This window comes from Melospiza georgiana, chromosome 6 (assembly GCF_028018845.1).
Source record: "Melospiza georgiana isolate bMelGeo1 chromosome 6, bMelGeo1.pri, whole genome shotgun sequence".
Classification (NCBI taxonomy): domain Eukaryota; kingdom Metazoa; phylum Chordata; class Aves; order Passeriformes; family Passerellidae; genus Melospiza; species Melospiza georgiana.
In genome coordinates this window covers 12,332,855-12,354,475 of record NC_080435.1, presented here as the reverse complement: position 1 = coordinate 12,354,475, position 21,621 = coordinate 12,332,855, and the positions used below count along the sequence as shown (strand labels likewise).

The following is a 21,621-nucleotide window of genomic DNA, read 5'->3' as shown; positions in this document are numbered from 1 at the left end:
ACTATAATTAATTGTTGAATTCGCTATTTCAACATAAATATTAACTGGAGCAGGGTGTTAACAGGTGTCAATAGAAGCAATAGGAAGTTCATCTGAAACTGTGCAACTTGTGAACAGGACTAAAAGATATACATAAGGCTTTTTTTTCTTGAGCCTGTGAATGCAAAGAAGTTTGTAGGGCTTGCCAATGAATGTTATTTTTCCTCTTGGTAGAAACTATGTCTTGGTCAAGACCAAAAGAAGGATCATGTAAAGAGGAAGAATTTTAGGCTTATGAAAAATGGCACTAATTGGCTCTTTAGATACATAGTCATGTGCTTGGAGGTACTTGATGTACTTGGAAGTACAGTAAAACTGAATTGAAAACTTACCTCCAAACTCTGCAGTTTTCAATAGGATAGAAAGACAAAGCATTAAAACAATTTCTTTTATCTGAAACAAACAGGTGCATTATCTACTATGCCAATGACCCAATTTATTTGTCTAGGTTACTACCTGCCACATTCATTCTTCCAGTGACGATGAAATAGACTTTAAAGAAACTGGGTTCTCACAGGATTCTTCTTTGCAGCAGGTGAGTTGAATTCTTTTAACAGCTTAAGTTGGTCTTTCTGTAAAAGTAAATTAAGTAATTTTTTAAAAAGCAGTGGAACTTTTATTTTCTCTCACAAGCAAATATAAATCTAGAAAGTTTAAATTAAAACCTAGACATGTGTGTATGCACACAACTGTGTCTTACCAGACTCAAAAGCATCTCTTTGAATTCTTTTGCTGGTAGTGAAAGAGTGGGAGCCTTGTGGCACAAGATTGCCAATAGATCACTTAGATGGTATCAGATGGTTTAGATGCATTATTTGTCGGGGTTACTAACCAAAATCTTTCAGATCACACTAACAGCTGTGTAGTAACTACCTAATCTAATATTGGCTTTGGTGTTTTATGCATTTTCTATCGTTTTTATAATAAGTAATTGCTTGTCTAAGTTTGAATTGTGGGTGGTGGCTCAGTCTTAAAGAATCTGATGCATTTTTATCTGATTAAGTGCTTTTGTACCTATAAGGTGCACCTGTACAAAAACTTGATAAGTTGGGTGCTATCTTTAGCAGCTTTAGTGAGAAAGTAAGATCTTCTAATGTCTCTGTGCTTTTCATGCATCCCCTTAGTGACCTGCTGTGCCTAGGCAATCCCAGCAGTTCCAGGTAGTTAATCTGGAGAAATGCAGATGGTCCAGTGCTGCTTCTTTCAAGTTTGTCTTGCTGTATACCTCCTCCTTTTATATATATTTTCTTTTTCCTTCAATTTTCATAATGCCTTAATCTAAACTTGGGGTTTTTTGATCGTACTTTTGTTTTCTTTCCATATTCACTTTGTTCAACTTTACCACCATACTGTGTCCCCTCAGCTACCTGGGCAAGAAACCAAGAGTTGACATGACAGCTTTATTTTCTAGAGTATCTTGGCATTGGCTGACTTTACACATGGATATAACATTATTAAAAGTCCCTAGAGGATGTGTAGTAATTTGTAATTTAATGATAGTCCTGGGAAATAAGAGACAAAAGCTATTGTTAGTGACAGATGATGCCCACATGCACCTTAGTGTATATACTGATCTGCTGGCAGTTGACACTCCTCTGTATTTAAAAAACCAGCACAGTTGTGTCAGTGACACTGCACTGAGATGTAAAATGCTCAATTGTTTCATTCTTCTAATATTTAATAGATGCTGCTGGTGTGTGTGCCTGAGACTGATTTTGCAAGTGATACCTGCATAATAAATATGCAGCTATGCTTTAGTATCTATATATAGTTTACTTTTCTGGTTCTTACTATTTATAACTTCATGTTATTTTGAGCAAAGACAGCTTTTTCTTTTATATAGTGTTGTTTCTCTGTTTCTTTGGGGTGAATTTGGAAAGGTGCTGGTTAATGCTAACAGATTTAACTTTACTGAAAGCTGTTAGATTGGCTTTCAAATCAGTAAACGTGAGTAGGGTTGTAATTGATGCTACCTTTCAAAATTCAGAGGTTAAGACAAATCCTTTTCCTGTCCTTTTATGTTTAGTTTAGATAGACTTTTATTTCTTTGAAGCAAAATGGGCAAATAGGTTTTAGAGTATTAGTAGAATCATTATATCACTGTCGTTGGTCCTGGGGTTGCCAGGCCTTTTCTGATTATCAGATGCAACAAATGACGTCCAATTTTATTGACCAGTTTGGCTTCAACGATGAGAAGTTTGCTGATCAAGATGACATTGGCAAGTGAGTATAACACTACACTGAATTTGGCTATAGTCTTGTGTGTTTTCTGTCTTTTTGCCTGTGGTTTTGCTGGTGATAAGTACAAGCATTTACTGATGTGAAGCAGTTGCCAATCAGTCCTGTCTATTTGTGCTATCTGTACGCATTGAAAGAAGCTCCCCTGAACAAAGGGAAGCAGCAGCTTCTCTTCTTTTTCTAATCTTCTGGTTATACCAATGTTGAGAAGACTGTGCTTGTGACCTGAGTTATAATAAAATACTGAGTTATAACTCTACTTTTTACAGCCAGCTATGGCTCCCTGTTGACCTAACATTGTTTGGGTCACTTTCACTTCCTGTCTGACTCAAAGTGGGTTTTTTCCCCTCCTGATGACCAGATGAATAGCTCTACTTGTGAGTTTTCCTGGAAAGGATGACAGGAACAGCATGTGTCTGAGTGTATTTTTTTGTAGGGGAGAGTAAGGAAGGGCATTGTAAATCTACCTTTGTTTATTAGTTCGAGGCAATTAAGACTCATTTCTGCAAATAGTGTTAGTGGAAGATGAGCAAATGAGAACAGTCTTGGTGAGGTTAAAAAACCCCAAACTAAACAAAAACCAGCACACAACAGAAAACACCCCTCAGAAAAGCTGGTATCTTTCTTTGTAAGTAAATGGATGCATTTAAAGGGAAAAGGGGAGAATAGGGATTCTTGCAGATGGTAAAGTTCATCGTTGTTTTTATAAGATTTCATCATTTGGGATGCCAGAACATGCAGGTAGGAATAAAAAGCATTACTTCAAGATGGTTTTTAGAAGGGTGTTTTTATAATAATCTCAGTGCTCTTCTATAAGACATGTTTAGTAAGTGATGTCTGACTGAAGTTTGTGTCTTCCATACAAGAAGCATTGCTGCTTTTTTGCACCACAGAACCTGCTGACATTAGAGATTAAGATATGATAGATAAAGTAACACAGGATGCTCCTTAACTTTGTTAGAAGCAGGTGGATTTTGGGAAGGATGGGAATTGGAATTCCTTTAAGTTCATGCCTTTGGAAGTCTGTTCTCTTGGTAGAAAGAAGATGACTACTTAAAGAGGTCTCAAGACTTGTGACAGGGTACACTGATGATGTGCTCAGGAGTTGAATTAAGTTGAGGAGAAGTTACTTTAAAGTTATGCCTTCTGTGCAAGAATCAATCACACTCTAAGTTACCTGCATAGCATCATGCAGTAATACAGTCACACTCACAACTTAGGTTCCTTTAGACCACTTATCTTTTTTCTTACTTGGGAATGCAATGAATATTAGAAGGAGGAGTCATGTGTGCTCTGCTAAATGCACTCATGGCAAGACAAAGAACATATGAACTCTTCTGATATGTAAAGATGTGTCAAGCCTAATATATAGTGTTATGTTTGGGAAAATATTTCAGTGATTGGTTAAAAAAATATTTGTGAGGTTCTTTTGTTAAGAAACAGAACTTTGATAGTATTTTTCATTTTGTTCCTTCCTGTTGAAAAGGTCCTTTGATAGAAGGATGAAATCAGTTAAAACATATAAGAACTGCAGATGCAGATGTTGGCAGGATTGTGAGGTATATCATGGTAGCACATAGTCAGGTTAAGCATTCTCTAGGTCTAGATTTTATCCAGTGCATAGCTATACAGTATTTGAGATTTGGGTATACAATTTCAGTTATACTTGTTGCATACACCTAACTCTAGATGGCAATGTTCTTTGTTTTTGTTAAAAATATTTAACGGTTAAAAAAAAATCACAGGAGTGCCAGGTCTCCTTGGTGTGTAATTTTGAGTGCTTTGTGTTGGAGACTTTTATCTTTTGTTTTTAGATTATTGGAATATAAGAAACCAAACAGAAATTAAATGTCTTCATGTCACAATAGAAAGTCCTGTTTTATTGAGTACGTTTCTTTTTTTCTTGTAGTGTTTCTTTTGATCGGGTTTCAGACATCAACTTTACCCTCAATACAAATGAAAGTGTAAGTATGTGTTCCAGTATTATCAGAAAAATTACTGTCTTTTAAGCTTTGGCATGATCTCAAAGTTTTGGCAATGGTTATATTTATTCCTTTTATGTGGAAATCACTGGAAAATAATTACACTGCTTTATTCTCATATCATGAGATTTGCTAATTGGAAGACACTATTGTTCTTTCTGATCACTATTAAGCAGATTTGCTTCTAATTTGTATAACTGGGCTTAGATCTGATTTGTGCATATTGTGCACTTGTGTTTTATGATTAGAAGCTATTGAAATCTTCAGTGAGATAGGAAAGTAAGGACAGAGTCTCTGAACCTCAATATTATTTGTTGGTTGAGCTAAAATGACCCCCCACTACAGAAAATAAAGCTAGAGTACTTGATGCTCTGGTTGTCTGGAAAGTTCTTTGGGGTCACTCCCACAGCCCATTTTTAAACATGATGGAAACTCCTAAGTGCTCTTTGGTCCACTCAGCTTGTTACGAGCCAAGCAAAACAAGCAGCACTGTATATTTTCTTGACAAGCTTTAAATTAAGACATTCTGGTTTTCTGCTGCTTTTAGAGAAATGCTTTGGATTCTCTTCAAAATAGGAATTTTCAAGATGTTTACTAATGTAATATGGATTTTTTACTTCTGCTGTATTTAGGGCAATATAGCCTTGTTTGAGGCATGCTGTAAGGAGCGGATACAGCAGTTTGATGATGGTGGCTCTGATGAAGAAGACATTTGGGAAGAAAAACATATTGCATTTGCACCGGAGTCCCAGAGGCGTTCCAGGTGAGAAGGGTGTTTCTCATCCAGATAGCAGTGTAGTGAGCATGCAGTAATGCACCTGTCCTCTGGTTCAGTCTGTCTATTAGTGCAGACTGTCCAGCATAACTAGGTATTTCCATTCTGTGGAGAAATGAGTGGGCATGTGGCCCTAGTGATTTGTTTTCCAGCCATAATTTGCAAAAGGTGTACTTTGGCTTTCACAGCTTGTTGATAGTGGTTTTTTCCCCCTGCTGTATCTTCTTTCCTTGTGCTTTTAAACTGGCCTGGCTGTCCTTGATTTGGACAGGGCAGCCCAGCTCCACACCTCTATTAGACCTTGCTGTCCTCACTACAGTACCAATATGGCTGTGAACAAAGGAGAATGCATTGAGTGGAAGGAGCACCTAAGCCCCAAAACTCAGGGCTGTGCAGCCTCCCTCAATATCCACTGAAAGCCTCTTCATGTGATCAAGTGAGAAATCTTAAACCTTGTTTCTTTGAGAGAGGAATGAGGGGAATACTAAGAGCTAAAAATTATACCTCAAGTAATCTGTCAGAAATAATTGTGATTTACTCTAGCCTGCAACTCTGCAGTATTTTATTGTGCCCAGGGTGTTACACTAAAACCAGGATGTAAACTCTCTCCCTATATTTGTAGCTCAGGCAGTACAGACAGTGAAGAAAGTACAGATTCTGAAGAAGAGGATGGAACTAAACAGGACTTGTTCGAATCCCACACCAATACAGAGGACAAAATGGAAGTAGACTTAAGTGAACGTACGTAGCTTTTTTCTGGTGCTTTGGGTTATAGGAAATTGTTAGATCTAGCAGCCTGATTTTGTAGGAGTTTCCTTGTTGACTGCTTTTATTCCAACTGTCTTAGTCTTTCTCACTTGCCACAGAGCATGCACATATTGAGAAGTTTGAATTCCTTACATGTCTTAAATTATTTACTCTCTTTAAAATTCCTATTTCTACCCTTCAAGAGTTAAAAAAGGAGGAGTAGTCAGAAAGGGGAGGATTAAATGCTTGTTTATTAATATTGAGTGACTACAAAACTCTGATATGTTACTATCCAAACCCAAAAGATGGTCCTTTTACTGGAAGCCTTTCAGACCAGCTTTTTGTCTAACAATGTTCTTTTAGAAGACTTCCCCTCTGAAGATCAGTGAACTTGCATTGTTCTGGTTTCAAATGTGAGTGAAAGATACACATCAGGAGATTCTTATGTGGAATCTTAAATGATGTAATAGGTTGAAAAGTTTTCACATTCAAGTCAGACTGAACTGGCTTTTGTTAAACTGGCAATGTCTGTAGGTAAAAGCCCTGTGTTTATCTAGACTGTAAGGAGTTAAATTAGAAGGAAAAGTTAAGGGTTTTCTTTTCTTTTGTCAGATTGGTGTCGTTGGCATCTGTGTGTCAAACAAGTTTTGATCCATGTGGGTCTCCTCCCATATCTGCCTGGGTTGGAATTTCTAATTGCTAGTCAGAGCTTCCTTTTCAGCCTGTTTTTTTGTATGTAAGTGTTAATGAAAAACATGTTTCCCTTGGGTAGGTGAAGTTTTTTGAATGGACCTATCCTAAATTAGATGCTGTTCACAGTTGCTCCCAAATTTACAATATCAATAAATATTTTAAGTTGTAAAAAGCCTTAAACTTTTCTGAAATTTAGCAGTGGTCTTAGTGCATGAGAAATTATTTGAAGAAATTGAAGAAGGGGTAAAAACTTTTGTGGTTTTCATTTTTATAGAAATTAGTTTGAAAAATGGTAAGAAATATTGAGGTTAATTTAAAGGATAAATCAGGATTGTACTTGTGATTGAAAATGTTTTATTAGTTTTGTTATCAGATAAACTTTTTTTTTAGCAGAGTGCTGTGAATTACTGATCTTAAAATTCTGCCTTACTAGCAGAATTTTCCTTTTAGGGAATACATTAATTTTTTAACAGGATGTACAGGATTTTTCTGCATGTGCTTTCAAGTCTAGTTATGAATCTTGCTTCTCTTTATGAAATGTACATAGAGGGAATCAGTGTTAGGCATATGTGCACTCATGTTCTTTATAGAAATTTGTTCCTAATGACCCTGGTGATGGTTTTTCAGCGCCTAACTGGTCAGCAAACTTTGATGTACCCATGGAGACTGCACATGGTGCCAGTCTGGATTCTGTTGGCTCTGCTGTATGGAGTACTGAAGCACCTGTGCCAGCTAAAGAAACTGGCTGGGCTTCCTTTTCTGACTTCACATCCTCTTTGAGGTAAGAATGTCACTTATTCAGGGTGAGTTTGGTTTTCTTGGCGTGTTGCTCTCTGCACAAGCCTGTGTTGCTGGTGTATGTAAAGTGTCTGAAGAATGTTGTGTGTTCCAGCAGCGTGTGTCTGTGTGATCTCCCTTTCCAGGTTGAGTGGGTACTAGTGTTTTGGGCTTTTAAAATTTCATATTGTTATGCAGCTGTGATAAATAGGTAGTTCTACATGATTTTGAGAACACACAAGATAATGCTGTTCTTTTTTTGGATTGAACTCTACATTCTACTGAAGTCTTTTGTATGTACCTAATTACTTAGATGTAAATTTTGAGTTGCCAAATATTGGCAGTCAGGAACTAATTCCTTCTCATATTGGAAGACTTTGCTTTTATACACTTTTTTTTGACTTTTGGTCTGGGCATCAAAACAGCTCAGACATAAAAGTATGATTTTTTTCTTCCAACATAAAATTGTGTTGTTTCATGATTGAGGCAGGTAAATTGATAATCAAATTAAGGGCCTAGAAAATGAAGACCTGAGTTGCCACATTACTGGATAGAAGATACATTCTGTAAATGGTGACGTGTTTTTCCAGTGGCCAAATCTTGTCATCTGAGTTCCTTTAAAATGAAAAACTTGTAGCTGTACTGTATATAAAATTAAGTAGTGAAATCACTTTTGTAGTGCTTCATGACTGCACTGGCAGTTTCAACAGAGAACTATAAAATTGGAAAAATGCATTTAGCAAAACAGTGAAAAATATTTGGAAACAGTGCAAGGAGCTGGTGATTACCTGTATGCCTTAGTTACCAGGGACATGTCCACTAGTACTTGTAATGTAACAAAATGAAGTGAAAATGAGGTTACCATCTAACATGCTCAGCTCAGTTCTGGTGCATTTTGCATTACTAAACTTCTATTTAGCATGTCTTTCCAGCACTCTTAGAACAAACTTGCTTAATTCAGTTTCAGTATAGTTTTAGTCCTTACAGCTTTCATAGAGAACTAATACTGCCTTAAGAACTTCACTTCATTTTGCTACTCAGAGATGTTTCTGAAGTTTTTTTGTTTATTCTATTTGAAGCTCAAAAGACTCCTTAAGAAGCAATTCTCCTGTGGAAATGGAAACAAACACAGATCCAGGTGATCCATTGAGTGCAAATGCAACTACTCATACAACACAGCTAGAGAGTAAGTAAACTGCACTGCATTTCCAAATGCTAATGGCTTGATCATAGGAGTTGCACCTAAGAAAAATCTCCACGGACTTCAAAATTTTAGATTTAGACTCATTTAGACTCATCTCTGGCTCTGCTGCTGTTCTGATGGTTATTAAATGTGACTTTTCAAAGAATTTATAAGCTATTTAAACTAGTTCCCAATTTAAAACAAGAGCCAGTGTTACTGATCCAGCTAAAAAGTTTGCACATCATGAAGAGAAAAGCATTACAAAGATACAAAGTTTGTAAGTTTGTTGTGTTAGACAATCTTCTCACTTGTGTCAGCATTTAGCTGAGCTGATGCCCAAAAGGAATGGTAGCCTCCAGTCTTGATCTGTGGGGCAATAGGCCAGTAGCCTCAATGTGTTCAGATTTCTCCTTCCTGCTCATTCCTTTCTAAAGCCACCTTCACTGTGCATGCCCTAATGGTTTGTTCTATGTGTATGAACTGGTAAAAGGACAAAAATATTTTTATGAGCTTTTTCTGTATCTGTTATTACCAGAGAGAGCAAGAAGTGCGGGTGAGAAGTCCATACACACTGAGCATCCCAAAGATTTGTCACTACTCAGAAGCTTAAAGTCAAATTTGTGCTGTGTAGACTTGTCATGAATTTGACTGTACAGAAAAATAATTGGTCACCATAATCCTACTAAGACCTTGTTTAGGCAAAACTGTTGCACAAACCACTGTCAGTCAAAACAAAAAAAGCTACAACTGTGGCTTTTCCTTAAACCATCTGTAAGTAATACTCATGCTTTCTATGCAGCACTTGCAGAAAGGTGACATTCTCTGTAAGGAAAAATTCAGTATGCAAAGCTGCAGAAATACAGTTCTTGATATATTGGCTTATGTGCTTGTACATGAGATAAAAACATAACCAGCCATATGCTAAATTGCTTCTATTTCTGCTTGCAGCCCCAGCAAGTGTTGCTATGGAGGCCAGCTCAGATGGAGAGGATGATGTGGAAAATGCAGACAAGGTAACCGAGACAGTCATGAATGGCAGCATGAAGGAGACACTGAGCCTAACTGTAGATGCTAAAACTGAAACTGCTGTTTTCAAAAGGTAAGGATGCCTGTTTATTGTGTTCCCACCATGCAAATAGAACTGTGTTGATGGAACACTGTATCATCAAAGAGAGGTTAAGTGATAATTCCTGAGGCATACTAGAAACCTTTCAAAGTAATTGTTTTAAAATTTGACTTCTAGTTAGTTACTATAACATGTGACTTTACTTATCAGGCCTTAGTTTCAGTGCAAGGTTATAGCACAGGACTGACTCAGCTTTTGTCCCTGATGCAAAATTGTGTGCATTTTCATGTACAGTTCTTTTAACATTGCACATCAAAACGAAGCTTTTAAAACTTTGCACAGAATTCTTAGATTTGGATTGGAATTTCATTCCTTTCATCCAGGAGGATGGAAGCAGAAGTTGAAGGCCAACCAGGCACTGCTTTTGAGTGTAGCTCATCAGACACTTGGGGTGATCACTGCTGGTGGTATGCACAAAGGTGTTAAATCTCTTCTGGACTACAGGTGGCACATGGAATTCTAGAATAACTGGAAGAACAACTTAATTTTGCTGGCTTCTGATACAAAGATTCAGGAATAAGTGTCTTGCTACATGATCAAATTGAATATTATATCAACACTGTGATCCTTTTATGAGAGTAAAGCCCGTTTCAGCATTGTCTACTCCATGCCATCTACTAAGATATTGTGAGCTCAGATTTAATGATCAAATGCTTTTTGTTTAGTATTATGTGCTTTTGTTTAATATTTATGTAGGGAAACAGAGGCTACGAACAATATGACATGCCAAAATTTTGCTTTTATTGAAGCTGACGTGTTCTGGCTCCACCCTGATGTTGACAAATTGGAACACACTGCTAGAGCATTTTGACATGCAACCCTCTTCTTGTTCTTCTAGAACAACTTTCTAGTATCTGTCCCTATTCTAGCTTTAAATACTAAAAAGAAATTGTCAGTATGTCTTGGAAATTGCTCAAAAAAATCAACCCTGAGTTGGTTTCTAATTCCAGTATTAGAAACTTTTCCAGTGTTGCTCCTTACACTGCCTGTAGTTTAAATTAATTTACTTCATTAGAAGTGGTTGGAGATAATTCCTGAACTATCCAAAATATACAGACCTTGAAAACCAAGCAGCTTTCCACCACTCTTTATTCCATCCTTATGGTTATCTGAGTGACTTAACTTCTGATGGTTTTTCAGCACAAAGGAGAGGGAATTTGTGGCTGCCCAGTGCTTCTAAATCAAATGGCATTGATACAGGAGTGAACCACAGCACTTTAGAGAGGTGTTGGGGCTCCGTGCACATTGATGTCACATGAAGCCATCCATAGTACATTGCTGATGTAGTAAATGATGTGTCTGCTCTTCAGTTTGTTGTCTTTTGCACAATGCTTTTACATGGTCTTCACTCTTAGATGTTCACAAATTTGCTTTAGTTATCCATTGTGTCTTTAAACTTCTCCTTGAACTAGTTTAACTCACATGCACTTTCAGGTTTTGTGACTTGTGATACTGGTGCAAAAACTAACATGAGGAGGCAGCATCTGGTAACAGTTCCTGCCTCCCTTCATGGAATTACCTGCTAGAACTGTAGTTAAAAGGACCTAGAGGTGCAAAGGGATGCAATGTCATAGAATTGCCCCAGTCAGAAGAGACCTTGAAAGTTTATCTGGTCCAATCTTTTATGGGAAACGGAACCCAGATGAGATTACCAGGCACTCTGTCCTATTGTATATTGAAAACTTCTTGGATCTTGATTTGGAAAGGAAATGTCAAAGGAAGATACAAGGGGTCTCAAAGATGAGGCCTTAAATGTCAAGACTGTTCTACTCTGATAGACATAGGCAGCTTCATAGTGAGTCAATGCTCAAGTGGCATTTTTTAAAACCAGCTTGCTGGGAGAAGGTCTAAAGTAAGGGATAGTTAGAGTAGTGAGGGGAAGTCCTACTCTGGCCTGTTTGCCTTTCAAAGTGGATGCTTCCAGACTTCAGCTTTATCTAGGTTTCTGTCAATAGAAAATTGATGGTGTTGAAGTCAACATTGAGGGGATTTATAAGTGCCGTAGTGAACTTGTGGAAAGCTGCAAAGGACAAAAATGTGATTTCTGAACTTAGTTCAGAGTGGAGAACAAGTAGGAAGAATGCCAGCAGAGACTGCCTCTTTAAAAAATAAAAAAACCTAGGACATCACTTTCAATGGTGATGGTGACAAGTACTTTTTATGGAAGGAATGCAAAGAGTATCAAGGCAAATGAGATGGGGAGATTAGATGGGGAAAACTTGATGAGAGATTGCAATGCAAAAGACAGTATTTTTGCAGGCTCTGCAGGATAGAAGGAGAAAAGAGAAGGATTCATTGAAATTTAAAGGATCCATGGAAAGGAGAACTGTGAGAATAGGAAGAAAACCAGCAGAGGAGATTGGCACTTCTTGAATAAATAGATTTGTTGCTACAGAGGTATAAGATTGATTGTCTACTTCAGAGCTACTTTATAACTGTCTCTTGCAGGTATATATGCTCAAATTTGTATTTTAGTTTGCTCATAATGGTGTGATTGAGGTGGAAGAGGGTGGAATAGAGAGGCAGAAAAGTTTGGGTTTAGAAGCAAACCAGAAGATTTGTTCACTAATGACTTTTGAGGCTGCCTGGTTACATGGTACTGTCTTACATAGTGTGAGTGTACAACTTTTTCACTAAACTTTGTTTTTGTCTACAAGAGGCAGTTTGTGAAGTAGATTGGGCTGCAGTCTTTGTACCCTATAAACCATACATAGTATTCACTGTGGAGTTACTAGGGAGTTTATTATGTAAGATAGTGATGAGTTAATGATTTTGCTGGTATGTTTCATGGACAGACTTTATTAATGCCAGTTTCTGAGGGAATCTTGAATTTCTTTTATACTTTCTTCCATTTTTGCATTCTTCTGGCTTCAGAGTGTTGAAATCCTATCGGTATGTATAGTAAAGGCTCGTGATCGTTACCACTTCAGGCATCACATACATTCCTTTTTTCCTTTCTGATCTTATTTGCAATCACTGTGTTTCCTGCCCTTTTATCCAGTCAAGTTTTAATGGATGTAAGCACCAGTGCATCATTAAGTGTTTGTGAAGTCTAGAGCCATGTGCTTGATCTTCATATTGCAGTCATAACTTAAAATCCATTTGCATGTGAAATATGGACCTGTCTCAGTTTTCTCCTGTTGCCTGAAATTCCCTGTAAATAAACTTCAAATACGTCAAATAATGACTTTTTGTTTTATTTTGTTTTTTAAGTGAGGAAGGAAAATTGACTACCTCTCAGGATCCTTCTTGTAAATATGTAGTAGAAGAGAATACAGAAGTTGCAGAAGAGGTCCCTTCAAGTCTTCAGCCTACTAACAGCAGTCCAGAACAGAGGTAACTGTATTCAAGGATGCTTTCAGTTCTCTAAATAGCAGTTTGTGTGCTTTTCTAACAGGATTGATCTAAAGAGATTGAGTTTAGCTCAGTCTAAAAATGTGCTTGCTTTTATTTTAATAAATTCTCCCAAGCTGGATTTTCAGTTGTTTCTAAGACTCTTGAGTCATCAAAGGTGTATTTTTCTTGCAGGGAGTTGTAAATATCCCATTCTATTCTGTGACAGTGTTACCAAGTTAGAATAGTGAATTGATGCACAGAGCTCCACTGTGTGTTCTCATTATACTCTAGATAGATTAAAATATGTGTATTTGACAAATTTAGATTCTGTTTTTTAAGATTTTATTTATGAGCCAGTAGTTAACTAGCTCCTTTCTTCTAACTTTCTGCTCTGCATAGATCTCAAACTTGATCAAGAAGGGGATTCCAATCAGAAAAAACAACCCTGTATACCTCAAGTGGGAGACCCAAAAACTCTTTCACAGTGTCTCCTAGCGATGCTGTCTTTATCAAGACAACAATATTTTTTTTAAATGTTGATAAGTATTATATAGTGGGGACATAGTCCTTGGGTGCTTGGTTATCTTTTGAGTAAAAATGTTTGTCTGAACCAACAGAGGGTTCTCAGAGCTAGTGGTTTGCTAGTTTGCCTTTAAGTTGTGGGAAATCTCAAGGAACTCCTTTCACTGAATCCTGCTGGCTTCAGCAAAGCTCAGAACTTTCTCTAAAGGTGGCTGTTGCAGTAGATCCTCATAAGCACAGGATTAATACCAAGATAAACCTAATGGTGCTTTTGGGGCTCCATGTATGTATGACTAGTGGAAGGAGTCCCCTAGGTAGGTCTCTGGCTGGTGCCTAGCAGGAGTCATCTCTGCTAGGAGCCCTGTTCTGTCATGGACTTTTTTCTTGGACAGTTAATAAGTGAGTGATGGTTGTGCAGACTGTCACACTTCCTGTCCATGCAGCATTTGTTTCTTACCTTCCAGGTTTCTCTAAAAAGTGTTTGCTTTTATCTAGTGCTGTCTGTCTTTTCTCTAATGTTTACATATGTTTTTTAAAAAGTGTTTTTAGAGCTTAGCAGCCAAAGACTTAGCTAGGGGGCTTCTGCTGGTCATGTGCATGTAGAGCACGGACCCCAGAGTGGCTTCTCTGTGATGTCCACCATCAGAGAACAGGAGTTACAGGTAACTTTCCTCATCTGTAGTTTCAAGCAGTATTTGCATTCTGTTAGAGAATCTTCAAATGTGTTCCACAGACTTGGAACTGAATGGAAGTTGGGATTTTTTTTGCCTCTGTTGCTTGCATATTTTTGATGTCCTCATGCATTGGTTTGATCTCTTTATGCCAGTCCAGAGCAACTGAGCCCATGTTTACACTCAACTTTTATCTAGAAATGTATATACTGTTACTGTTTTCACTCTTGTAGGTTTGCTCTCCATTTTCCTCCGTACTTCATGAACATTTCATCCTAATGGACTGACATTCAAAGTACTTGTAAAAGGCTCTTTGTAGATTAGATTAATAACTAAAGCAATTTTTTAAGATGCTGTTGTTTTTTCCTGTTGTGTCCTAGCTGCTGGCTTTCCAGTGCAACCTTAAATACTCCTGGTATCACATTTTGCCTCAGAATAAGATTTGGATAAGTATCAGAAATGTGCTCCTTATTAGTAATTCTGAGTACGACGTCTCTGGAGATCACTTATTAGATCAGTTAATGAAGGCCACACATTCTTCAGTGGTGTGCTCAGTTAATTGAGTGCTATGCCTAATTAAGAAATAAGGACTCCAGAAATGCTGGACTGCAGAGGATAATTGGGATGAGCATGTTATTAGCACATGTTTCCTTCTTTCACTTCATGGGTTTTGCTACACAGGATCCAGGATTCTTAGTTTTTGGCTTGGTTTTTATTGCACATGCTTGAATTTGCTTTGATCTTTTTTGTATGCTTACATCTCTTTTTTTGGCCTCTTAGGACTGATCAACACACCCATTTAGGAGAGGCATCTGTTAATGGCCCTGTATGATATGTGATGTCTACTGCCTTGGCTGAAGAGAAAGAACTGATGTCCAGGTGTTTGAGTATTTCTGAGGATATCATCTAGACCCTGTTGAAGCCAGTCACTGCTGCACTAATTTCGCAAGGAATCAGGACCAGCAACATTTATATTCTAGATTTTAAGACATTGTACAGAAATTCATAAGTGTAAAAATATTGCACATTGAGAAATACCAATAATTTTTGCGTATGTTTATATTGTATTGTTCTAAATAACGGGGGGCCTGTGAAATAAGATCCTGCTACCCATGTAATGATGACAGTAGTGTTACTATAGTTAAAATGGCTGTAAGAATAGTTTTATAAAAAAGTGAATACAAAAATCTAATGTATTTGAGACATAACTATTTGACAATTAGTGTGACCAAAGTATTTAGCAGTTTTCTTACATTTTTCACCTTGTAAAAAGAAGAAGAAAATTCATGTTTTTTCTGAAACTGAAATGCCCTATAAATGTTATTTTGGTTGGTTTAGCTTACAAAAGTGATTTAAATAAGAATTTTTTGGTGTTCAACATTTTACAACAGGTTTTTTAATTGGTAATTGTTTTCTGTATTGTTCTAAACAGATCAAAAAATGTAAGTCTATTGGTAGAGATTTTAAGTATTTATTGCAACAGCTTAGTTGACAAATTGATGTTACTGTAAAGCCATATGTTCTGTTAAGTCTAGTTTGCTTGAAACAATACCTTCCAGGTGAAACACTAGAATATTTGGAGTGCACATGGCTTGTTGTGTTTAAGTGGTTCACCTGCCTTTAAACAGTTCACCAAGATTTAGTTTAATACCAAGCATTATACAATGGAACATTTCAGAACAATCTGCGTATTTAAAACGCTATAATCCTTTTAGACAAGTCAAGTAAAAGAAATGCTCATGCTGCTAATGTAATTACAGTACCTGCATTTTAAAAGTAAATAGTGTTTTTAATACAAATTTTGGCAGCAGAGCATGTTAATTGGTAATTTCACTGTACTGATCTGTGTGAGGCTTTCATTTGTATGTTCTGAACCAGTTTTTTCACAGCTGGTTTGTGTATATATATAGTGATTATGGAAACTAATTCTGTGTAATTTATAATTTTCTATGTCAGTGTAAAATTCCAACAGCCTTCTCAAACAAACAGAAGCAATATACTGTATATTGCCACATTGTCTGGTGAAAGGGTTAAAATACTCCTGCACTTTTAGACGCAAAACCATTTTTGTTTCTGTAATAGTCATATTCATTTATTTTTTACATCATTTGTTTTCCTGACCAGTATTTAAAGCCAAAAGGATATTCTAAACAATGGCCAATGATTTCTTTTAGAAGGCGTCCCAAACAACGTGCCTAAACATTACATTGCATACAGAAATAAAAAACCCACATGTATGTCACTGCCCTTATTGCTTTCTCTTTTGCATTTTTGGCAAGGTTCAGTGCACTTGTCCTGAGAAGTTTTTGCCAAGTGATCAGTTGTGTGAAAATGAAGGGGTAAAACCACAATATCATAAGTGGAATTGGTAACTATAACAAACTTCTATTTGTACTTTATAAATTATGGAATCCAGTCAGTTTCTAAGTTTTCTTTATCAGTTCAGAATTGCTTTCAGATCAGCTTGACCAAAACCATTTTGTGTGTTAGCTTTAAGGTTGGCACCTGTCCTTTTGTCACTTTGATCTGTCACTGAACAAGCAGGTTTGGAAACAAAACTGCTCCTTTTGACACATGAATTGGAGTCAAGTGCAAGTTCCAAATTCAGGCAAACAGCAAGTTGGTTTGCATAAGTTTGATGCTTGTAAGGAGAAAAACTTGTGTCCTTTCCAGTGGAACTGTTTGTCCATTGCTAAAATGTTGATTTATTGAGCTCTGTAGCCATCAAAACTGGAGAACACAGTAGATGAAATTGCATCTGGGCCCTGTTGCCTTCATTTCAGCAGTCTTGTACTTGTCCTTCTGTTCACAAGCTGTCATATCAGTCCACTGTTCTGAGGACGTGTAGGGTCTCTTTTACCCACTCACTCTATTACTTGCACAAGGAATCCAGAACTTGAAAGCCCTGGAGGTGTGTTTGGGGTGGGGAGGGAGGGTCTGTGGGTGGGTGTAAACACACCTCTTCTGCCATCTTTCATCAACACTGCTGTTGATCTGCTGCTCACATAGCCTTACAAAGGTTTGAACATACTGCAAGAATCCTGAATGGCTGTTACCCAGCCTGTTTAATCAGATTGGACTTGCATGCAATGGAATTTGAGTCTTCTTGAGGAAAAGATATTTTAATACATTTGCAGCATGGACTGAAGTCTAATACCTTTGTACAGGTTTGAAATCCTCCTGTTTTTAGCAGCAACTAGGATGAAATGAGCTTGCTTTGAAGGGCTTGTCCACTGCCACATTCTACAGTGGTTTTTGAAATAGCTGAAGGCTCAGTCACTTGAAACTGAGGAATAATGATGTTGGTTGATGTCAATGGGCAGTGGATTTACCCCTTAGGATTTCTCTGGAAAAGGATTTTTACTCAAACAAGAGTGTGTTTCAAAAGTGGCTAGACCAGTAATAGCTGTAGTAGCTCATTGCCTCTTCCCATCTGGCAGAGTGGATGAATCATGCCTTCTTGACCAGTGAAACCATTAGTTTTAAGTGTAAGCCCTGAATTAGTTTTATAGCAAGACTGTTCCATTTAAGTAAAAGCATAAGTCATCATCCTGACTAACATTACTATTAATTCACCAAAAACATAACAGGACAGTGGAAACAATCTCATTATGATGTTGTACATGGAATCCTGTGTGACCATGCTCTTGAGTGAAGTCTACATTTTTGCACCTATTAAACCTTGTATCTACCTCTTGAAAACAGTGACTTCTGTGTTGTCATCTGCATACTTCTGTGGAAATTTACAGTGACATTCATTCTTTGTGTGAAATCCATTGAGGAGACTTGTGAGGAAGATGAATCAGATTCTTACTGTCATTCATTATAAGCTTACTTTTCTGTTTAAATTTTAAAGCATTAATTTCCTTGGAGATTTTGTTTTCTGGCATATGTCTCATACAGTTATATCAGGAAGTACTTACTGTATATAACTGGCTCTATTAATAGACTTAATCACCTCTGACTGTCTCAGAATAAATAGTGCTTTCTCTAGTGTAGTGTAAGTGCTTTGAGTTTCATTATGAAAGTGTCTGTATTGTTTTCCAAACCAGGACGGAAAATGGCTGTTATTGTGGCAGCAAAATGTCCTTTATTGGTAAAGGTTTTAACATCTGTATTTTAGCTTCTGCATCTTACTTGCTAGCAAGGTAAGGATTTGGCATCTTCCTGTTCCATTATTGTTTGAGTATGTAAGGTTACAGCATGAAAGGAGATTAAGTTAATAAAATGAAAATAAAAAATATTCTTACTGTAAAGATAGATGCATTTTTCTGTCTCCTTTAGGTAGAAGAGTTCATGACATTTTTTGGACTTGCTCAGACCAGGTTCTGTTACTTGTTTCAAATTGTCATTTGCCCTGTGTTTAGTCTTGGTTAATGACTTGGATGTAGTCACACTTCTAATGATATCCAAGGGGAATCTGTGTACTTCTTACTCTGCTGCCACAAGCTAAAGCACTGAGACCCAAATTTACCTTGTGTTTTGCTCATGGCATCTTTTAGAATTTCTCTTTTAGATGAGCCTGAGCATTTGCCTACTTTTTGTTGGAGAGGGGAACTTTTTCTGTATTTGTCTTCTCTAAGTCACTAAGTACCTTGCAAAATGAGGGGGGATTCCCTTAGCTTTCTGGCCATAGCTTAAATACTGTAATTCTGATTCTTGGGCCTCTTTCTGGATTTGAGTTGTGTATGGTGTGGGTGCTTTCCCGTGGTTGGTGTTTTCTGAGTCTTAAATCATGATTCTGAAGACTGATCTTGCCATACAGCCATCCAGAGTAAGAAGGCTACACCTTGCCTAGCTGTGGTTGTGTAGATTTTGTTGCTCATGTCCCATGAGATAGAATGCTTGCCCTTTTGCCCAGGGGAAGTTTATCTGCTTGTCTCACTACTTTGATCTGTAGATGACATTTAGGTAGATGGGTGTTTGGTTCTCAAGGATGTAACAGACATAATTTTTTCAAATGGAACCTGGACCTGTTAGGAATTGGTTAGGTCTGCTTTTAAACTCCACTGTATGCCACACTTATGTCTTCCTTACCTGGGAATGGTTCTTCTGTTCTCCTTATCTACACCAATTATCTGTCAAAGGTTGTCACAATTTCACCTTGGGTAATGCACTAGCCTGGCTAATTTGCAAGAGCACTGAAGCCTGACTGCAGATGATGCAAATAAAACCTGCTTTTCCTTACACCAAACAGTTGAATGTTTGGGAAATCCCTCAGCTATTTTTTCAAATGAAAGAAAAAAAATGTTGACTGTCTTTCACTGCTTCTCATATCAGACAAGATTGCTAAAATAAGTTAAGACTGATAAATCTCAAGTGACCTTGTTTTCTCTTGTTGGGAGTTCTCCAAAGCACCTTTCCTCCTATATCTTGAGTGAAGTACTTGTTAATGCTCTACTTGTTAAGCTGGGCTGTTTTTCTTTAGTTACTGCTAAACTTACAATTCTAAGATGTGCTTTCAGATGAGAAGGGCTCTGCTTTGGAGTAAGCCATGGAGGACTGTGCATATTAACAAACAAGGTAGCAACAAGGAACTGTGAGATATTTGTGAGAATGTGGGGCCCTATTGTTTCTCTTTAGTCCCTTCAGAATAAAATAGCTTGAAAAGATAAAAGGGCTGACAAAATGTGCCACTTTTCTTTTTAATGCTAGTACTTTGCTTGTCTAGTTTGATCTACTTCAGAGACAAATCTCTGAACTTGGAAAGTGATGGGTAATTTCCTGGTGAGAAAATTGTTTTAAGCTTTAATTACACGATTCACATGGAATTCATACTTATTTTTATGTACAAGCACTGAAGATAATTTTTAACTGAACTATTTAAATAAATCTCTCTAGATTCACACCTGTGTGCATGCACATCAGTATGTAGGACACATTCTCTTAACATGGCCGGTGCAGTGCCCATGGTGCATTTCCAGAGTGTGCAGAACTGCAGAATACCAGGAAGAATGAAGAGGTACTTGTGCACAGGTTCCAGCCCATCCTAAAGCATTTCAGGCTTGTGTCTGCATGGGCAGACATTGTCACTGGTCTCTGGCCAGCCTGAACGTGTCTTGATGGGAGGAGGAACTGGTGCCTCTGGTGTCAGGCAAGCTTCAGCTTTTGTCAGATGATTTCTTTGATGCTCTCTTAGTCCAGCTACCTGATATATTTGAGCCTGTGGTATGGCAGATCCAACTGGGAGTCTCTTAAAATCTCAATGACAATCTAGAATGGAGTAACTCAGGAAGAACTTGGATTGTAAAACTAAGTGCAGGGCAAGGGTTATGCTAACAAGAGTTTGTACATGTGCATGCTTGGTACTCTTCCATCTGAGCTGTTCTCCAATATCCTTTTTTGCTCATATGAGAAGGGTATGAACTATGTGTTAAATGACTAACCAGTTCCTTCAGGGAGAGGAGTAGATGCTACTTCTGGGTACATTTTTGTGCCAAGTGTCTGAAAAGGAATCAAGAAAGAGATGGTGGTGTAGTGTGATACTTGTATAGAAACAAGATCATCTAGTCACCCTAAAACATGTATTTGGAGCTAGAAGTCTTTGTGTTCATAAGTGTGCAAAAAGGCTATAGGCAGGCAACACTCAAATGGAAAGGTAATTGCTTTTAAGTATCAAGATACTGGCTTGAAAGATAAAGCAGGGAACTAGCAAAGCTTTGATTGCAGGGGAAGGCTGTTTGAGTCCTTAATCTCAGCCAAGGCCTCGTTTCACTTTTTGGTCATTGCAGCGCCTCAGTGAGCTAGAAGAAGATGAAGTCTTTCTGGCTGGCTGTCTGCCTGTGGAATAATGGATTGCTCTAAACAAGAATCCTCAAATGGCCTTGGGTTCCTGGGAGAATTCTTTTTCATGACAGAGATGCCAGTGGCAACGTTATTCTTGAAGGGAAAAGACTGAAGTTGTGAGTTGCAGTGGGAGAAGAAATTACACACTAATGAAATCCTCTGAATAAGTTGTGTAATGAAGTCAGAATTGATACACTTGGTGTGGCTGTGTGTTATGTAGTGACATCTGGCCCTCTGGAATGTGAAGATTCGGAAACTTGAATGATTGCTGCTGCTAGACAAAATTCAAATGTTTTGTGTTAACTTCAGTTGTCTTATGAAACCTTTCTCTGTCTAAACCTGCTGACAGAACTGTGAATTTATTCTTCATTTACTCATAAAAGATATGACTGATAATATGACAGGTTTGAAAGAGTAGCTAGTTAATTTTTAAGATTATTTTTGTGACTATCGTAATGTCCAGCCATATGTGTCATCAAGGTATTCCAAAGGCACTTAGGTGACTGTAGGACTTTGTATGGCCTCTGGACTTTAAATTTGCTCCTGCTTTGACACAAAGCAGTATTTCACTGCTGGAATACTGCTGTCTCTGACAATCTTCATTGTATGTTTTTATGAGAAAAAAGCTTTTTTGAACCTCAGAGCAAGAATGACTTGTTTATAAACAGTCTATTGCCTTTATGTGTGGTACAAACCTCTGAGAATGTTTTAGAAACTCAGAAATAAGTATAAGCATTTCTGTTAGC

The 21,621-nt window shown here is 37.5% G+C and overlaps 1 protein-coding gene across 7 annotated transcripts in view; it reads left to right on the top strand.

Annotated features, from left to right (window-relative positions):
* PPP6R3 (protein phosphatase 6 regulatory subunit 3) overlaps positions 1 to 18,083 on the top strand; it is a 52,376-nt gene extending 34,293 nt beyond the window's left edge. For 2 of the 7 annotated variants that reach the window (XM_058027293.1, XM_058027294.1), the window contains exons 14-24: positions 488 to 574; positions 2,165 to 2,262; positions 4,187 to 4,241; positions 4,892 to 5,022; positions 5,657 to 5,775; positions 7,102 to 7,255; positions 8,331 to 8,437; positions 9,383 to 9,533; positions 12,435 to 12,452; positions 12,774 to 12,896; positions 14,870 to 18,083. In XM_058027293.1, coding sequence (XP_057883276.1) covers positions 488 to 574; positions 2,165 to 2,262; positions 4,187 to 4,241; positions 4,892 to 5,022; positions 5,657 to 5,775; positions 7,102 to 7,255; positions 8,331 to 8,437; positions 9,383 to 9,533; positions 12,435 to 12,452; positions 12,774 to 12,896; positions 14,870 to 14,921 — 1,095 coding nt within the window. In that variant the 3' untranslated portion in view covers positions 14,922 to 18,083. Of the gene's footprint in view, positions 1 to 487; positions 575 to 2,164; positions 2,263 to 4,186; positions 4,242 to 4,891; positions 5,023 to 5,656; positions 5,776 to 6,393; positions 6,537 to 7,101; positions 7,256 to 8,330; positions 8,438 to 9,382; positions 9,534 to 11,819; positions 12,009 to 12,434; positions 12,453 to 12,773; positions 12,897 to 14,869 lie in introns of those variants that run through there. The other 5 variants (XR_009114618.1, XM_058027296.1, XM_058027297.1 and 2 more) reach the window with 5 other exon arrangements.
* Positions 18,084 to 21,621: the final 3,538 nt, after the last annotated feature.